Raw genomic sequence first — 20,831 nt, forward strand, 5'->3', positions numbered from 1 at the left:
AAACCAAGGGACAAAAATGAGGAGGAAGTACATTACAGACACGAAAGGACAGCTGTGCAAAGGTATGGTGCTGAAAGATGAAATGTCATGCAAGCGGAATAGCAAAAAAGCTAGTGAACTAGATCATAGAGTGATAAAGTGATACAGTAAGTATTGAAAGGATGGTTGGAGCAGGTTGTTAAATGCCTTTAGTGTGTCCAATTGTTTTGTTTTCTTTTTAAACAGGAACAATTTAATTATTTGACTTTGACATCCAGAATCTATAAGAAACTTCTACAAACTTGTAAGAGCAACCAATATCCAGAATTGTAAAAGTAAAGCACATTTTACAACAAAAAGGAAAAACACATTTTAAATGTCAAACATTCAACATCATTACTGATCAGAACATCACTGAACACCCATTTTGGGTCTCTTCCCAGAGTCCCTTCCTTATTGCTGATTTTTTTTCTACCTTTGCCAAATCCTTAAGATTTTTCTTAACTGGAAAAAAAAGTGTTCATTTCATAAAGTAAAGATGGCACTTACGGGAATGGTCAGGGCAGTCACAAACCAGACGTTATGAATTACTGAAAAAGCATTTTTTGAACTATTCCAACTAAGTGCTAAGTGCCATGCTCAGCTCTGGGGATAACAACTAGAGAAAGACTGGTCTATGGTCAAGTTGGGGGAAGACAACATATTAGAGAGTTTGACTGCTGGGCAAAGGAAAAGACTTAAAAGTCTTAAGTCCTAAAAGTCATAAGAATGCTCCAGAGGGACAGATTGTACGGCCCAGCTAGGCATCTTCAGATTGTCAGTGGCTAGGATGACAAGGGGCAAACAAGCAAGGCAGGTGGGAAAGCCAAGAAGTCCTTAGAAAGCAGCATCAGGGCTGATGGTAAGGTCTGTTTAGCAGTCCATCTTACCTGAAGGAAAAGCTGAGATTCCCATTAGCCCAAGTCATGTGAGCAGTCAAGCTGTCTGGATTGGTTCTAGGTCTGGGGCAAGAGTTGAGCAAGTCAGAATTCAGTTGGACCTGACTGAGATGAGGATATTTGCCTTTCTCTTAGTATTCGTACATGTGAACAATTTCTACGGTTGTTGATAGTATGCATTTCTTTCTTGTTTGCATTATTTAAAAAAAATTTTAAATAGGACATAGAAAAACTGAGAACACATATGAAGAAAATGGCCAAAGATAGCCATGGACAAGGGGAAAAAAAGGTAAAGAGAAAATGATTTGGCAATCATACTGCAGGGTTAAATGGAGTGACACTTTAAACTAAATTCAATAACTGCAAGTACTGACCGAATCTTCTCACTTCTTTATGGTTACTTTCCTAATCTTTCACTTCAGCCTTGCCTTCAACTTTTAAATGAGCAGAAACATACTTCCACTCAACATCCACATCCCGAGTCACATTATTCTGCTTAGTGAGTTGGTCTTTGTGGACAACATCCTTATTTTGACTTGTTTTCCAGCCATTTTCTTTCCAGTTGTTAATCCATTCATTCATATCTTTGGTAACAAGTTGGTTATTTGCATACACAACGAATTTCTCAATGTTTTGGGCCTGTGGTTTCTCAATAGCTTTGACAGCTGCTTCTAATGCTCTTTGGTTTGTCTGTTGTCCAGAATGTGTACCACTTATATTTAGATCATAGGGCTGGTCCCCAGTAGACACCAATACCTTTTTGTGCCCCTTCTCCCCCATTATTTTTGCAGGTACCCTTGACATACACAGTGTTAGGGTCTGATTCCTGGTGCAGTTGCCCATGCTGACTTCCAGAACCTCTAGTCTGCCAACAATAGTCACAGCTCTATGACTCCCCAGATTGTGTTTCCAAATCATCTCCAGTCTCTCCAAAGGTTGACGGGAAAAGAAAGCGACTCTGACCTTCAGAGAATGTGTCAGTCCAACTCTTTTTTTTTTTTAAGGCAATTGGGGTTAAGTGACGTGTCCAGGGTCACACAGCTAGTAAGTGTCAAGTGTTTGGTCTGAGGCCAGATTTGAACTCAGGTCCTTCTGACTTCAGGGCCGGTGCTTATCCACTGTGCCACCTAGCTGCCCCATGTCCAACTGTTTTTTAACAACAATAAACAACAGACACAACTCTTGTTTAACTGTAAAACTGTGAAGACAAAGTATACAGCAACATCCTGTGAAAGCTTGCCTATTTCCTTTTCACATTTCCATTAAGATTCATAGATTTACAAATGAAAGGGACCCTAGAAATCATCTGATTCCAAATCTGTTCATTTTACATATGAAGAAAAAAAACAGAATCCTGAAGAAGTGATTTGCCTAAAGTACCACAGGTAGTAAATGTCAGAGCTGGGATGTGAATCCAGGTTCCCTGTTTTCTAATGCAGCAGACTTGCCGCTGCAGCATAGTCCATTCTCATAAAGATTTTATAAAGATGAGAAAACAGATGCAGGTAAGTTTTTGCTGTTATCCTCAGTTGTCTGTTTTGTCTAACAGTGCATTCCATGATCTTTTCCATTGTTTTGGAAACTTGCCAACTTTTAAGCTATCTCTAGAATCCAAAGCTGAGAGCCTTTAAATTTTATCACTTCTTGCAGAGATATGTTCTCTGAGTGTCTTGTCAAGTCCAGTAATCCTTTACAACTTCATTTTTTAAAGTACTGTTGTCCTTTTATGACACTGAGCACTGAAGGTCAAATGCATTATGATTACTAATGAGTATAGATGACCATAGGAAGGAAAAAAGGAAAAAAGCACTTATTAAACGCTTACAATAGGCAGGCACTGCTTGTTCTAAGTTATAGTAAGGTTGGTAGATCTGTTCTACATAGCATCAACTTATCTTTCCAAATTCATCTAACAAGTATGTGATCTTGCTCAGATAGTTCTCATTCTAAACTCTCTGCAGGGATATTTCCCCTTAATCACCTTACACTGTTTTGTGAGACAGTACTGCTTTCAATTTTCCATATTCTGCCTCTCTAATAAATTGTAAATGAATTCATACTCTAAATCAGTGCTGCCCTTGGGAGTTATATCTATTCCCTTTGGAAAAGACAGCAAGTGCTAGCTATATGAAAATGTGTTTATGCTCTTTTTGTCTCCTTCATTGTAGCAACTGTTTTGCAGCTGACTATTAAGAAATGGTGATAAAAGTCAGTTTTTACTTTTGTCCCCTTCCTATTTTTCCAGAGGTGCCAACTTGTTTCAAAAGCAGAGGCTGGAGGAGTCAAAACTGGGCACTGTTTTCTAATCTTTATAAATTTCTTCTAATTTGGTATTGATTTTGATCAATGTTCTAACCAGATCTGACTGTACAAAGACAACTAATTCTGAAAAGCCTTCAACATAAGCAACCAGTCATTAACTGTGTGATAAGGTAAATAGTGAAATTTGATTTTGTGATGTTGTTCCATGCTTGTCATATCCATTTCCTTCTCAACTGATTTTTGAGGTATTTCTGATTAAGAGACATAAGGCTATAACTTTTGGATTCTTTTATTTATTGATCCTGGATATTTCTGGACATGATTTTTAATCACTTACTTTGATAATTACCTTGACATTGTAGTCAACAAACAGCAAGATAAATGTTGACTTGGTTTGCAAGATCTTAAATTATTTATGGATTTTTTTTTCTACTTCTTCATCCTCTTTAACCAGTGTTGATGCATAAGCTTAGATTATCTTCGTGGTGGTCTGTTAGCTTTTGAACACTTCAAGGTGAAATGACCAAGCATGGGTTCCCCTTCACTTGAGGTCTTTAAGGCTGGATGGCTACACATAAGGAACATTGTGGGAAGGATCCTCTTTCCAGCTAAAGATTGGTCTAAACGGTTACAGAGGTCTCTTCCAACTCTGAAATTCTGTGATTCTGATTTCCATGAAATGATGATTTTCATTTCCTCCATGTGAAGGATGAAATAAATTCTTCCAATTTTTTTATTTGCCTAGGGAGAACTTGTGAGCCACCTTTTCACTTAGATACAAGTTCTTTATGTCTTTTGGTTTTATTCATAGGAAAAATGCCAAATAGAACATAAGCTATTTGTTGGTGACTGGGCAAATATGACAATGATTTAAAACACCAAGTTTAATTAATGGTTATGGATCATCTAAAAATGGTATGATTCTTAGTTCATGAGCGTCTGCCCCCTCACACTGCAGAAGGAGGAGGAATTGAGGAGCGTATTATATTTTAATCTGCTCCATGGGCTATTTTGTGGAGGGGAGAAAAATATTACCTAAGCAGCCAACGTTGTGGTGATGAAGCTCTACACATAGTGAGGCTGTCCCTCAGCCAGCAGACATAGGATACAGTCAGGAAAATACTTGGAAAATTTTCTAATTCAGTTGATCAACCAGAACTTGCACTCTGTTGACATAGCCTTTCAGAAGGCAACTTGTCTCTAAATAATAATGAGCAGAACTTTTGTACGGGACAACGGGTTACCATAGTGCAAGTGGAAGATATTTCTTACTCATCATTGACTTTAGATATGAAACTAGAAAACATCCTCTGAGTCAAACTAGAGAATAAGAGAGCCAAGAAGTATAGAAGCTCAGGAAAAAGGCTTGGGATGAAACAATATGTATGGACAACAGAGACCAGGCACTGCTGCTACCAAGTGGTAGAACTTTTAACTCATTCATTTGTCATTTCTCTTCAATTCTATGATTCTTAAACTTTCTACCTCTTGTTCTTACAACCTACAGAAACTGTAATTTGGATCTGAGAGGGAAAAAGCAATCCATTTAGTATCAAGTTAATGATAACAAAAAGCAATTTCAGATTTGTGGTTTTGTCCTTATTTATTATTTTAATGACCATACTTGTTATTTTAATTCTTATTAACATTTTTTAATTCTTATTACTATTCCTAAATTGGTGTTAAAGATTTTTGTTTTATATTTGTCTATTAGTGCATCATAAATTAACTTGAAACTCATATGATATTAATCTTTGTTTAAATAATATAATGAGCTTAAGTCACAAAAAATTTTTAAGGATAGGACTGAATCTGTCATTTCACTGACATAGAGAATTCCTAGGTGAAGAAACCATGTCTACCAATGTAGCAGTTAGCCCCTTCTCTGCACCTTGTAGTATTAAGAGAGCTGCCTAGAGTACTGAGAGTTTGAGGTGACTCACTGAGGGTTGGATAGACAGCATGTGTCACAGGTAGGATTTGAACTCAGGTTTTTGTGGCTTTGAGGCTGACTCTATGAACACTATATCAAACTGCCTCTAAAAAAATTCCTTATGCCCTTTGTAAGCCAAGTAAAGGCTGATCATCTGTTCTCACTCTTTCTTCTAAACTCGGTAATTTAATTTATGTGTTAATAACTACTGGGACACCCTAACTGTTTAGTTCTCTGAAACATTAAGTACTGGTAAAAGGTATAGAGGATATAATTTTCAACCTTATCACCCTATCATTGTTTGCTAAAAATATTATCTTAAAATAAAATATGAATAAGAACATGGACGAGAGTCACATAAGTCAAGAAATCACATATTGGTTGCAATCCACTCCCATGAAGTACCCACAATGATGAAACTGCAGATGCACTAAAGTACTGAAGAATTAATTCTGACCACTTTAAGATTAAATTACCTTCATACTGACTATTGCAACTCGAAGGTTTGTTCCACCTAGATCAACGGCCAAGGCACTTTGGGTTTCAAGAATATGATCAATGTCTTTAGAGATGTTCTCCTTTACAGGGGGAAAGCAGAACTTCTTTTGTAGTGGTTCTTGGAGATCAATTGATTTGAGAAACTTCAAAATCCTCGGAACAGCATTCCCATCCCCATATATCTTTGAACTGCAACATCCAAACATATTAAATAAAATCAAGTATAGTGTACTACAATGACCATAATTTTTGTGGTACAAAATTTATTGTCACATTGTATTTTAAAATAATTATGACATCCAAATTTCTAAGCTGAATACCTACATATAGGACAACTCAGTTTTTTGATAGAAAGCCTAAATTCAATTTAATACTTGGGGGGAAAATAAATACAGAACTGGTCACATATGAAAATTATCATAAAACAGGATTATTTTATTTACAAAATATTAATTTAACATAGACTTTTTTCTCTCCACAACCAAGGAATACAATATAACCTAAGATGTCTTCAGATAGGAAAATAATGATCCTCTCCTAAGTCTACCCACACTCAGTCTAATAAAAGAGTGAATAAAAAAATTAATCTTTACACACTTGAGAAAGGAACTACATTGGAGTAGCTGGGAAAAAACCTGACAAATTAGTAAAAATTCTGAATTTTACGATATTTTTAAGGAGATTAAGTTTCCTTACTACCTTTGAGTACTTATATACAGGCCAAGATGTGGGGTGACATTTTAAGAGCTTTGGGGTCACAAAGCTCCAAGCCTAGTTTTGCCAGCTTACTCTACTATACAATCATAGGCAAGTTGTGGAAGTCAGCAGTATTAAACTCAAATAGAAATGGATCCCTGCGGGCAGCATATTGACTCAGAAACCAACAAATTCATATTATCTGTGTTGTATTATATTTTTATTTACTTTGTCAAACATTTTCCAACTACATTTTTATCTGATTTGGCAGCATTCCAGAGCTGTATAGTCTCCTTGCCTCTGACACCTTTGACTTTATCTTAGGTTCAGTTTTCTGAGGGATAATGATGTCTGCACTACCTAGTGTGTAAAGCTTTTATGAGGATCAAATGAAGCAATCTCTGAAACTCTTGAGAAACCTTAAAAGCAATGAGCTAAGCAATTCTCAGGACCTCAGGCAAGTTTTACAGAACAAATCCTTTTATTAAGGGGATTTGTTCTATGAAGTGTGGATTCAGTCAAAGGGCCATACGCTTGATGACCTAGAGGACCACATGGGCCTCAAGGCCACAGGGTCCTCATCTCTGGCAGACTCACCCTAAACACCAACTTAAATATGATTTTGCTTAGCAAGTCTTTTGTTAAAAAAGCAAAACAAGATAAAACCCAAACTGCAGAAGTATAAAGGTAAACCTTGGCCTGACCCCTATTTAATTAGTCAATTGGAATTGACTTTAATTGAAGTCAACTGACTTTAATTTGAAACTGAAATTTGACTGACTTTAATCAAATTAGTTGAATTTAATTAAACTAATATATGTTAGTCAAATTAAAATGAATGCATTTTTATGAAATTAGAACTACAGACAATCCTCGCCCATCCCCAAATAATAAAAATCCAGGTAAATAATCTGAGACTTATAAGAAAGAAGGGTTTGTTTTTTGTTGTTTTCAGTTCACAGACACTTTTAATAGAGGAGATACAGTAAACTTGAATTTCAGCAAGGTATTTGACAAAAATCTCTTCAAAGGAAGACTGCTGATTAATATAGAAATATGAAATATCTTAAAGGAGCTTAACTTTCTCAACAAACACTCCATGAAAGATTTAAAGGGATATCAAACAGAACAATGATCAAGAAGAACAAAGAGAAACACCAGTAAACTCCTCCATCTAGTCTTAACGTGAGGATGGCTGGAAGCCTGTGGGTGCTTGGAGCAAAGATGTACCAAAGGGAAAGAACCTCGTGCAAACTCTTGTAAAGAGAGCTTAAAGCCAGCTGGATCTGTCAATTAGCCTATTTAAAGTCTCAGTGGGTAACAGAGCCAACCCTCTATGGGGCACTGTGCAAAGAAACCAGGGCTATGTGTACATGCCTTGGGGCCCTCAAAGATTGATTGCAAGAGACAAGGCCAGTGCAGCACCTATTCAACTCATACCAGATGGAGTTCAAGAAGGCCTGAGACAAGCACAATTCCTAAAACCCAGTTATGGTTCTCAGGGCTGCAACTGAGGATGATGGTAACTGCTGGTTGGGAAATTTACAACAAAAACAAGATGAGTCAAAGATGAGACCAGCATCCACATTGGGTCACGTAGCAATAAAGCTGCCAGAGGCTGCAGCACAGGATGGGGAATGTTCCCAGCCATCCCACCAAGAATAGTAGTGGCATGTGTACTAGAAGGGGGAAAACACCAAACAAGGCTGACTATGCCTTCCAAGAGTAGAGGAGGGGATGGATCCTGGCCCTAGAATAAAGTTCCAATGCAGAAACTGAGCCTGAAGACATGAGCAAACAGAAGAAACCTAAGAATAAATATGGGCTAAAAGAAACACATGAGGTAAATCCAAAAAAGAGAGTAACTCCAGAGCTATAAGGGGGGAAAATGGCTTAATCACAAAGACTATAGGAGCATCTTGAAGAAATATAAAGAGATATAAAATGAAATGAAAGTTCTTGAGGAAAAAATAAGTTGATTAGAACAGCAGGGAGAGGAGGGAAACCTTACCCAAGTAGAGGACGTCCAAAACATAAAATGGAGCAATAGAACACAATGATTCCATGTGACAATAAGAAATATTAAACAAAGTCAAAAGATTGAAAAATTAGAAAAAAAAATATGTTGTCTGCTATCAAAAGCAACTGACATGGAAAAGAGGTTGAAAAGAAATAATTTAAGAAATTTTGCCACCCTCCCTTGAAAAATAAAACCAAATCAAAAAATCTCAGTTTCATATTTTAAGAAGTAATAAAAGAAAAATATCCAGATCTGTTAGAATCAGGAAGCAAAAGTAATCCAACATTCACTTTCTGAAAGAAACTGTGAATTGAAAACACAGAGGAATGTGTTTCCAAGTCAAAGAAAATGCCAAATTTCCAAGTCAAAGGAAAAAAAAAATATCCCAAACAGAAAGAGTTCAAACACTAAAGGACCACAGGCTCCTAAAATCATACAAGACTATACTACAACTATTTGGTAAGGAAAAATGGAATACAATATACCAAAAGGTAAAAAAAAAAAACCTTAGAACCAGGAACAGTTTATCTTGCAAAAATGAGTATAGTCCTACAGGGAAGTAAAATTGTCTTTTAATGGATTAGAGGACTTTCAAACTTTCCTGATGAAAAGACTTGAGCTGAGCAGAAACTTGAAATGCAAGCACAGGAGTCAAGAGAAACCTATAAAGGGAAATAGATTTGAGAATTTGGAATGGAAATAAGCAAAGATTAAAGTACTTATATTCTATAGGGAAGAAGAAACAAGCATTTCTTCAGAATCCTACTGTCTTCAAGGGTCACAGAGGGCATAAAAAAAATGAAGGCCCTGAATATGATTTTGTCAGAAAGGAAATAAAAGAGAAGGAAAAAGAAACACTAGGGAAGAAATCAAGAAGGCAAAAAAACTTATAATTTCTCATTACTGGGATATGCCAGAAACATATACAAACAAGGAGGAGTGAAAGAAATAGGTGTCTCATGAGCCTTATTCTTACCTGAATATGGTAAAGGAGAATTGTATACGCACACACAAACATATATGCACACATGCAAAGTTTGGCATGAGAAATACATTGAACTCAACAGGATAATAGAAGGGTACAGGTTAAGGAAAGGGGAATTTAAGAGTCAGATCTGGAAGACCAATAAAAGGGTAATTAAACAGAGATAAAGATGGGATAAGAATGAGTGATCAGCATCTGGGCTCAATTACAACGTTAACCAAAAACATTTGAAATCAAGAGATTCACAAGGTTAACATAAGGAGTTGGAACAGAATGAACTATATCTCAAATGATTTTTTTTTAATTTTTAAAATTTTTTTAAAAAGGGGAGTGGCCAACATAAAATAAGACAAGACAATAATAAAAACAGACATGATTATAAGAGGTAACAGGGAAAACACATTGTCCTTAAAGGCACCCTACATAATGAAATAACACCTATATTTAATACATAGGCAATGAACAGCATAGCATCTAAGTGCTTAAAACAAAAGAATCAAGTTACAAGAAGAAATTGATAGCAAAACTATAATAGCTGATGCCTTTAACATATCCCTTACAAAACCAAAGAAAGCTAACAACAAGAACCACAAAAACAAGAAAAAAAGAAGTTAAAGGCCTAATTGGACATAATAACTCTCTGGCAATTAATGACTGGTAACTAAAAAGACTATACACATTTCTTAGCTTTGAATGACATATTTACAAAAGATTGAGTATGTGTAAGGGAATAAAAGCCTCAAACAAATGTGGATAATCAGAAAATAGTAAACATATTCTTCACTAAATACAATACAATAAAAATTATAAAATAAATAAAACAATACAAATTTTTGAAGAAAGATTTCAAATTTAGAAACTAAATAACTTAATCCTAAAGAATATAAGAACTGGTCATTCTGGAAAGCAATTTAGAACTATATCTAGAAAATTCCTAAACTATTCATACCCTTTGACCTAGTGACACTACTATGTAGATAATGGAAAGGGCTTTAATACACAAAAAATATTTATAGCAACACTTTCTGTTAGAGCAAAGAACTGGAAATGAAGTGGGTATCCATCAATTTGGGTGGAATGGCTAAACAAATTATGGCATATGAATGGAATGGGATATTATTGTGCCATAATAAATAATAAAATGAGAGATTTAGAGAAAGCTGGAAGGTCTAATATGATTTGAAGCAAAGTGAAATAAGTAAAACCAGCAAAACAACTTATACAATGACTACAATAATGTAAATGAAAACAATTTCAAAATACTTGGTAACTCTGATCAGAGCAATGACTAATTATGACGATGATGAAGCATGCATTCCACCTCTTAGTAGAGAAGGACTACAAGTATAGAATGATACGTCCGTCTTCCAGAACGATCAATGTGTGAATTTGCTTTGTTTGACTACACTTGTTATGAGGGAGGTCTATAAATTGGAGTGTAAGGAAGAAGAGTGCCTGGGGAGGTTGGTGGATAGTAATTATTACCCTTAGTTACATTAATTAATTGACAGCCTTTTTGTTTTCATTTTTATCTTTCATTTTCAGGATTTTTATTCTTTTTTTTTTTCTTTTTGGTGAGGCAGAGTTAAGTGACTTGTCCAGGGTCACACAGCTAGTAAGTGTCAAGTGTTTGAGGCCATATTTGAACTCAGGTCCTCCTGACTCCAAGGCCGGAGCTCTACCCACTGCGCCACCTAACTGCCCCTCAGGATATCTATTCTTGTGCTTAATAATGAGGGCTGGGGTTCTTTGTAGTTTTTTAGATGTGTAGCCAATTCATTGATCTATTCTATCTTTAATTGATCAAAGTGTTTAGAGATCTCGATTTTCGTAGAAGAACTGCTTTGGCTGCATAACAAAAGTTTAGAATTTTTTTTGTTATCACCTTCTGTGATTAAGCTATCTATTGTTTCTATTAAGCTAACTATTGTATCTATTGTTTCTATTATTGTTCTTTGAGCAATTGTATTTTATGATAAAATAAGTCTGCATTCATGTTTGAATCTTTTCTCCAACTGCCTTTTATTGATTCTATTACTTTTTTTTGTTGTAGTCAGTAAAGGATACGTTTACTAATTCTGCTTTTCTACAGAAAAGGATTTCTACTGCTGCTTAGAATTTCTCTAATACTTTATTCTCAGCAACTGGTATTAGTGCATAAACTGCAATTATTTTCACATTGGTCTTTTTGTAAATATTTATGATTACTATTTCAATATAATGACCAAATATCCCATGAAATAATATTTGTTGTTGCCTCTAGGCATAAGATAAAACTCACTCCTCCAACTCTTGGAGTAGCCTTACATTTAAAGCCACAACTTCTTCAGGTTTTATTTATAGCGAGAATGTCAAGATTCATTTCTTCTCCAACAATATGTTTACACATTTGACAAAGACACACATAGTGTTAAAATAAAGGGATGGAACAGCATCTATTATGCTTCAGCTAAAGTAAAAAAAGGCAGGGGTAACATACTCTTTGATCCAGCAATACTACTACTAGGTCTGTAACCCAAAGAGATAAAAGAAAAAGGAAAAGGATCTACATTTATACATTTGTACAAAAATATTTATAGCAGCTCTTTATGCAGTGGGGCAAAGAACTGGAAATTGAGGGGATTCTCATCAATTGCAGAATGTAGCATACGACTATGATAGATTATTGTTTTATAAGAAATAACAAGGGGGTGGTTTCAGAAAAAACATGGCAAGACCTATATAAACTGATGCAAAGCAAAGTGAGAAGAATCAGGAGATCATTATGCACAGTAATGGCAATGTTGTAATCATGATCAACTGTGAAAGACTTGGCTACTTTGATCAATACAATGATTCAAGACAATTCCAGAGGACTCATGATGAAAAAATGCTATCTACCTGCAGAGAGAGAACTGATGAACTCTGAGTGCAAATTAAAGTATAATTTTCTTGCTTTCTTTTTTTGCTTTGTTTTGTGATATGGCTAATATGGAAATATGTTTTGCATAATTTACACATATAATTGATAACACATTGTTTGCCTTCTCAGTCAGTGGAGGGTGGAGGTACAGGTGACAGGGAGAGAGAGAGAATCTGGAACTCAGAATTTAAAAAGACAATAATTTTTAAAATATAATTTTAAAATAAAGTTTTAAAAAGTCATACAATATTCCTGATAGACACAACAGAAATAACTTTGAGGCGTTTATCACTGCCACAGAAGATGTCAAACAGACAGCCCAAATGGAAAAAGTATACTCTGCAAGATCCTAAGATCCTCCAGATGTTACTATGTGCAGATAACATTATGCTAACTTCCTCATTGCAGAGCTTTCTATGTTTTCATAATAACTAGAAAGATTTTGGCCTGACTATCCACACAGGAAAATTCCTATTTCCTATCCACACAGGAAAATGCCACACAAAAAAGAATGCCTATTGTCTTCAATGGTCAATAATAACTTCAGAGGTCTGATGATGTCTCTCATCAGAGAGATTCAGAAATGAGGCACACATTTTTACTAATGGCTGGGTTGATTTGCTTTGCTTAACCATATTTATTTGTTATAAGGGAAAGTTCTATTGTTGGGTAAAATAGTTGCTGGAAAGTAATAGTGATGTAAAAAAGGGCATTAATAAAACTTATTTTAAAAGAATGCCTATTTGTCTAAATTATAGTTGGTTGGTTGGTTGGTTGGTTGGTTGGTTGTTCAAGAGGACCAAAATGACATCACTATATTGGGGTCAAGGTACAGTGTATCTCACTGTGACTGATCAAATCAATACAAGCTTAGAAGGCTCTAGCACAGGTTTGGGCACAAATAGTCCACAAGAACATTTGGAGTGGAGATGACTCTCCACTCCAAATTGCACATCTCACATTGCTTTTGAGCTACTGTAATTCTGCTTTGTTCATACAGCACAGTGCCTATCTACACTATGACATACAATTGAATAGTTCATCAGTTCATACTGCAGATATATGTTGAACTAGGCCTAGAAATGAATGGAATGAGAGCAGGCTAGATCACACATAGGAAACTGATTAGAACTTTTAACAGTGTTAAGTTTCTCCCTGCAACAAAGGCCCGTTTTTTTAAACTTCCACATTCTTCTCATAATATTCTATGACTGTGAATCCTAGAATATCCAAGTCTCTGATGAACTAAAGTTGCATGTGTCATCCAAAGATGTCATCCAATAAAGAAATGTGCAGTAGGATTTATACATGGAATATAACCAGTGAAGAATTGTACACCAAAAGCAGCATAAAAGATACAACCAAAAGGATATAGGGCCCAAAGAAGTATACAGGCTGCAACAGCAACAACAGAAAGGAGAGAAGGACGCTGCAGCTGGCAGATGAGGTGGGACTAGGAATCATGGCTGAGGTCAACTAAGCACATAGGGTAAAACATCCTGAGGGGGTGGGTCATCGCCAAAAACAATTACCAGTCATATTAAAGGACGACATGGAGAAAACAGGTACAGATGCTACAGCAGCCTATCTTGCAGGATGACAACACTGAATGGAGAATGGTGTTCTGTTGATCTGAGATGACTATTTTGTAAAAGACTTTAAGTGTACATATCACAACTACGTCCAATTGTAAAACGTGGCCAATTTACTTTTCTTGTTTTTGTTTTGTCCTTTCCTGTCTGTGTTATGACAAATGTGAATTTGTGTTTATACAAATTTTATTTGTATAATTTCATGTTAACTAACTCTCAACTACTTGTGATTGTTTAAAAAAAAAAAAGGATATAGGACCAAAAGATGAGATAGGCTGATCATGTAGCAAGAGTGAAGAATAACAAATGGAAAGACCACTGTACATCACTGTTATTCATACACTGTTAAGGGTTCTAGAGGAAGCCCCCTAGAATGCTGGGTAAACTTTGTATAGGATTTATGGAAAGATACAGACAAGAAGGAGGAATCACATAGGATTAAGGCCCAGCTGGATTCTGATCTGCATAGTTGGAGCAAATATCCATACTGCTAAGAACATAGCTTCGCTAAAGTATTGAAGGCTATTTGGCCTATTATTCTACCCTGCCGAGAGCTTTTTGAATACTGATTCTATCATATGGTAACTATTCCTCCAGATTTGAGACACCTACAAGAGTTACAAGAATGTTATTTATGCCTTCATCCAAGTTACTGCTAAATGTTGAATAGTATTGAAGATTGCGGCAGCTAGGTGGCTCAGGGGATAGAATGCCAGGCCAGGAGTCAGGAAGATGTATCTTCCTGAGTTCAAATCTGGCCTCAGATAAGTACTACATGTGTGACCCTGGGCAAGTCACTTAATGCTGTTTGCATCAGTTCCTCATCTGTAAAATGAGCTAGAAAAGGAAATGGCAAACTATTCCAGTATTTTTGCTAAGAATACCCCAAACATGAAGAGCCAGATACAATTGAAAAACAACTGAAGAACAATACTGAAGACCGAAGACCTTCCTTCAAGAGGATATCTATCTATTAATAATAATTCTTTGGGCCCAGTCACTCAACTAATCCAAATGTACCTTGTACTATCATCCACCCACATCTCTACATCTTGCCCAGATGAAAAGCATAAGAGACTTTGTTAAATCCTTAAATACCTTGCTGAAATCCAGGTATGCTATTATAGTAATAAATCTACTAATCCAATCTGATATGGCCTCTTCTTTATGAGGTCAAGCTGATTCTTAGCACTTCCACTTTAAAAATTCTTGCAAACTATTCTTTTAGTTATAAGTTTTAGAATCTCACCAGGAACCAAAATTAAGCTCAGCTCTACTCTCTTCATTTTTTTTAAACTGAGGCCTTTATCCATCTTCAGTCATGAGACTCCTTTCCCATCATCCCCAGTTTTTCAAAGGCCACCAACAATGGCTCAGTGATCACATCCCTTCTTTCAGTACTCTTGGATTTAGTTTCTCTGGACATAGTTACTTTAATTCATTGAGGACAACTAGGTGTTCTCTTACTACTTCTCCTTTTATAGTATATTTCTTTCTCCTTATCATGATCATAAGCTTTTCTTCCCTGGCTTACTCTTACTGACTAGGGTTAATGCTTGTTATTTTAGGAGCTGCAAGTGTACTCTTCTGGATCAAGAGAACTGAAACTACTTTCTCCAAAGTTACTAATGATCTCTTAATTGCCAAATCTCATGGCCTTTTCTCAATCTTCATCCTTCTTGATCTCTCTGAAGCCTTTGACACCATTGATTACTCTCTTCTCCTTGATACTCTCTAGTTTTTCATGACATTGCTCTTTTCTGGTTCTTCCTTTTACTTGTCTGACAACTCATTCTCAGTTTCCTTTGCTGGACTTTTATCAAGGTCAGACCTGTTAACTATGAGTATCCCCCAAGTCTCTATCCTAGGCTCTCTTCTCTTTTACCTCTATTATTATTTCACTTGGTGATTTTATCAGCTCCCATGGTTTCAATTATTATCTCTATATAGATGATTCTTCATTTGTCTAGTCCTAACTTTTCTCCTGATTTCCAGTCTCTTATTTCCAACTGCCTATTGGAAATCTCAAACTGTATGTCCCTTAGATATACCCTCAAATTCCTCCCTCTTCTTACCTTCTAACAATTGAGGATACTAGCATCCTCCCAGTCACCAGGATTGCAACCTAGGTGTCTTCCTTGACTCCTCACTCTCTCACCTCCATATCCAATCTGTTGCCAAATCTTGTCAATTTAACCTTTCAAATGTCTCTTGTACATGTTTGCTTCTCTCCTCTGACACTGCCACCATTCTTATGCAGTCCTTATCACTTCACACCTGCATTACTGCAATAGCCTTTGGACTGGTATCCCTGACTCAAGACTCTCCCCACTGTAGGCCATCCTCTGCTAAGCTATCAAAAAGATCTTTTTAAAGCACAAGCCTGACAATGTTACTCCCTATTCAACAAAGTCCAATGGCTCCCCATTACCCCCCAGGCTCAAATAAAATGCTCTGTTTAGCTTTTAAAGCCCTTCATAATCTAACCCCTTTCTACCTTTCTAGTCTTCTTACAGTACTCCCCTCCTCCTACTCTGTGATCTAGTGACACTGGCTTTCTTGCTATTCCTCCCGTAAGATGTTCCATCTCCCACCTCTACACAATTTCATGTGGCTGTCCCCTCATGCCTCCAACTCTCTTCTTCCTTATCTCTATCCCTCACTTCTTTAAAGTCTCAGCTAAAGTCCCACCTCCTGAAACAAGCCTTTTCCATTCTTTCTCAATTTTAGTGTCTTACCTCTGTTAATCATCTCCAATTTATCCTGTATATATCTATCCTGTTTGTACAGAGTTGGTCTCCTCCATTAGACTAAGAGCTCATTAAGAGCAGGGACTTTCTATTGCCTCTCTTTGTATCCCCAGTGCTTAGCACAGCATCTGGCACACAGTAGGTAAATGCATGCTGACTTGACTAGAAAGGTTTTATTAGTAATACATAATAAGATACTCAAGTACCTTAAAATAGGGACAAAAACACCTCGCTCCCTACTTCTTTGAGGAATCCAGGGTGTCAAACTTACATTATTTCATTAAAACTTTTCAAATTTGTTATTCTTATGACTAGTGACCATTATTTGTCATAGGTGCCAATGACTGCTGGGCCCTGAATCTTCACATAAAAAGTATATGACCCCGCCTTCCAGAGACATCACTTCTTTCTGCCACCCAAAAGATGGTCTGATACTTACCAAGGATACTGTTTGCCAAACTGGAGGTGCAGAGCTTGCAGTATTTTATCTTGAGTATCAGCATCCCGAACATGAAGAACATTTTCACCTACATAAACAAAGTGACTATATTACAGTGACAGAAAGGAGATAAAATATTTTAATACTGTGTTCCTAATGAACATTAAAGACCCAAAGGGACTTAAATTGAAAACTTCTACTGGCAGTGTCAAGGTTTCTATCTTATATTTTTAAAAGAACTCTCAGAATAAGACTTCTAAATATCAAATTATAGAGAGTAGATTAGTTCATTACCAAAGATAAATCAACCTTTTTTTTCCTTCTTAGGTCAAATAAATCTGCAGCTATATTTTTAAAATCTTTTCATATTTACCTATGTAGATTTTTTTCATTTTTCTACCTATTCAACAAATCATTCATTTATATATTATTATAATAAAAGTATTATCTTTAGAAGATCCTCATTAAAATGCATGTGCTACCAAGGAGGGGTACTTGATCACACATTTGTGCAGATCAGTTTATTAAGTGATCATTACCTATCACAAAGTGTACTTGTAAAGAACAAGATAAAGGACAGGAAATTTCTGAAGAGCGTACATGTGGGTAGGGAGGAGGAGGTAAATAACAGGTCTATAGCATGAGTAAATTTAGTACTGTAAACAAATAAAACTTATACAAATTAGTCAGGCATTGCTGGGAAGGGAAGGCATTGATGAGGCACCATAATGGCTGGGCAGCTAAAAGGCACCGTGAAGATACTAGAAGTGGGAATGGTGGAGATAAACTCTACCTACTTAATAATTTTAGTTTTTAAATTTTTATTGCTAAATTGTTTTGACACATCATACAGTACCCCTCAGTTCACTCCTACTGAATGGCCTACAATGTATAAACCCTGAAAACAACAGAGTAAGATAAGATAAAGCACTGAATGCAACTGCAAGGACATGTAACCTGACACTTTCATAGTTTTCTATTTGTTAAAAGAAAGGATGTATGCATGTTTAAGGCAGTATCATTTATGACACTTATCATTACAAAAAGTTTTCAATACTTTTGCACATCCTTACTGTTTGTTTTACTTAAAAATAATACAACCTTTAATCTGTCTTCCCTCTAATCCTCCCTCCTTCCTTTTCTCCCTATTTTTCCACTGAGTGAAATGGTACCCAATTGTCTATGTGAGTGTATACTTCCTTCCTTTGACAAATTCAGAAGGGTAAGGTTCAAGTGTCAGCCACTCCCCTCACCTTTTCTTCCTTGTTTTATAGAATTCTATTTGCACACTTCAATTATAGGAGATAATTTTCTCTAACCTTCCTCTTTCTCTCCTTCCCTGGTATATTCTTCTTCCCCCACCTTTCCATTCTTGTTTTAGATATAATAGAAACACTCTCAGGTCTTCTGTCTAATAAGACTACCTCTATGACTCCTGATGATAGGGTTTCAAAAGGGACACATGTATCATCTACCCACAATAGAATGTAAGTAGTTTGTTGTTTCTTAGTTTGGTCATATTTACTTTTTAAGTTTCTCTTGACTCCTGTGTTTGAACTTCAAAGTTCCCATGCAACTCTGCTCTTTACATCAGGAATGCTTGGAAGTTTTGGATTTCATTAAAGGTCTATTTTCCACCTGTAGGATCATATCAGTTTTGCTGGACAAATTATTTTTGCTCGTAAGCCTATATCCTTTGCCTTCCAGAACTATATTCCAAGCTCTTCACTCCTTTAACGTGGCATCTGCTAAATTTTGTGTTATCCTGACTGTGTCTCTTTAGTACTTAAATTCTTTCTTTTTTTCCCCCTGGCTGTGTGAAGTATGTTTTCTTTGCTCTGGAAGCTCTGGATTTAGGCTGTAATGTTCCTGGAAGTTTTCATTTGGGAGTTTCTTTCAGGAGTTGACTGGTAGATTCTATTTATGCATTGCCCTCTGGATCTAAGAGATCTAGACAGTTTTCTTTTAAAAAGGGTTCTTGAAATTTTATTTCTAGGTTCTTTTTTTATAGCTTTCAAGTGGTACAATGATTCTTAAATTTTCTCTCCTTGACATGTTTTCCAGGTCTTTTTTCCAGGTTTTTGCTATAAGATACCTTATCATTTTTTTTCCATTTTTCAATCTTCAGATTTTGTTTTAATATTTTTGTTGTCTCATGGAGTCATTAGCTTCTATAATTTGGTCCATTCTAATTTTCAGGGAGTTTGTTGCATGGGCAAGGTTTTGCACTTCTTGTGTTAAGCTGTTAATTCCCTTATTAATTCTTTCTTCTATAGCTCTCATTTCTTTTCCAATTATTTCCTTTTAGAATTCTCATTTCATTTACAAAAACATTTTAACTCTTCAAAAAAAAAAACTCTTGCTTCATCTCTTCCGGGAATTGTAGTTGAATTTGAACACAAACTATGTTTTCCTTTGAGGTTTTGGAAACATTCTCTTCTTCTGGGTTTGTCGTGAGTATCCCTGTCATCATAACTTTTAGTGATGGGATTCTCTTTATTGTTGTTTGCTTATTCTTCCAGCCTACTTCCTGATTTCAGACTTTGCGTTAGAGCCAGGGTCTGCATACTTCTGGAGGAAATGTCTGGGCTTAGCCTTCTTCTGCTGATTTCTTGGGGTACTAAATGTGTTATTCCAGGATCTCAGAGATAGCTCAGGCTGGGGATTTGCCCCATTCCCTGTGTGAGCTCTGGAAGCTCTTCATCTGGTTTTGAGTCCAGGCAAACTCTTTGGATTTTCAGTGGACTTCTGCTGGCCTCAGAGACTACTGGTCATTTGCAGAGTTCTGCTGGTTGAGTGACAAAGCTGTAGACTTCTCTTTGATCTGGCATTCCTGCCCTGGTTATTTTTCTATAGACTTCAGGGTAGACTAGAAGCTAGAAATGAGACCCTGCTCCATTCCTGAGGTCCCAGCCATACAATTGTTCCTTGTTTCTGAACTTGCTTCTTGCTGAGTACATAGCCTAGGTTCTAAGTCCCCTCCTCAGTCCACCCTGGATGTATGATTCAGAACTGAGTTGTGAGAAACAAGGCTGCCAACTGGCACCTGTTCCTGTACCCTACACAAGTCTAGACCTCTCTATACGGAATCTGAGGCCTCCTCTTGTCCATGTACTGGAATGCTTCTCATGTCTCATTCCTAGCCAGGCCCTTCTCCCAGTGTTTGCAGACCTCACTATCTGTCTCCCTATGCCAACCTGGGCTGGGAAAATGACTCAATGTGATTGTTTTCTTGAATTTCCTGATCAGGATTTTGTTTACTGTATTTTCTATATCTGTTTGGAGAAACTGGAAGGCAAGAATGGGGTTTACTATTCTTCCTGCTACTTCTTGGCTCCTAGACTGTGTATCCACAGTGTTTGACATATAGTTTTTGCTTAATAAATGCTGTTAATTAATTGGCATTCACATTCTTTGAATATTTATTTACTTCAGAATGGCTCATAACAATTTGGAACTTTTAGATTTCATTATACTTTTTGGATATTAGACTTCAGAATAGATGTTGTACAAAGATTCCCAATCTATACCTTTCCTTCTTTCCATCCTTCCTTCAACAAGTATGTATTAAGTCCCTACTATGTGTCAGGAACTGTGCTAAGTTCTGGGGATATAAAGATAAAAACAAAACAATTCCTACCCTAAGGAAACTCACATTTATTGGGGGAAACAATGAGTATATAGAAAATTGAATACAAAATGTATATAAAGTAATTTTAGGTGGGGTGGGGTAGACAATAGTAACTGTGAGCAGGGGGAAATTCAGGACAGACTTCCCTCAGGAGGTAGTACTTGAGTACACTCCAAGAATGAAAGGACAGCTGATGGAAAAGCATG

At 36.4% G+C, this 20,831-nt stretch overlaps 1 protein-coding gene across 1 annotated transcript in view; it reads right to left on the reverse strand.

Moving 5' to 3' along the window:
- Positions 1 to 20,831, reverse strand: part of GNE (glucosamine (UDP-N-acetyl)-2-epimerase/N-acetylmannosamine kinase) — a 55,849-nt gene that overhangs the window by 16,059 nt on the left and 18,959 nt on the right. The window contains exons 6-7 of the mRNA XM_027858994.1: positions 16,995 to 17,082; positions 5,589 to 5,799 (exon numbers count right to left, since the gene is read on the reverse strand). Of these exons, the coding sequence (XP_027714795.1) occupies positions 5,589 to 5,799; positions 16,995 to 17,082 (299 nt within the window). The remainder of the gene's footprint in view (positions 1 to 5,588; positions 5,800 to 16,994; positions 17,083 to 20,831) is intronic.

Source organism: Vombatus ursinus, unplaced genomic scaffold (assembly GCF_900497805.2).
Source record: "Vombatus ursinus unplaced genomic scaffold, bare-nosed wombat genome assembly UNPS02014158.1, whole genome shotgun sequence".
Lineage (NCBI taxonomy): Eukaryota > Metazoa > Chordata > Mammalia > Diprotodontia > Vombatidae > Vombatus > Vombatus ursinus.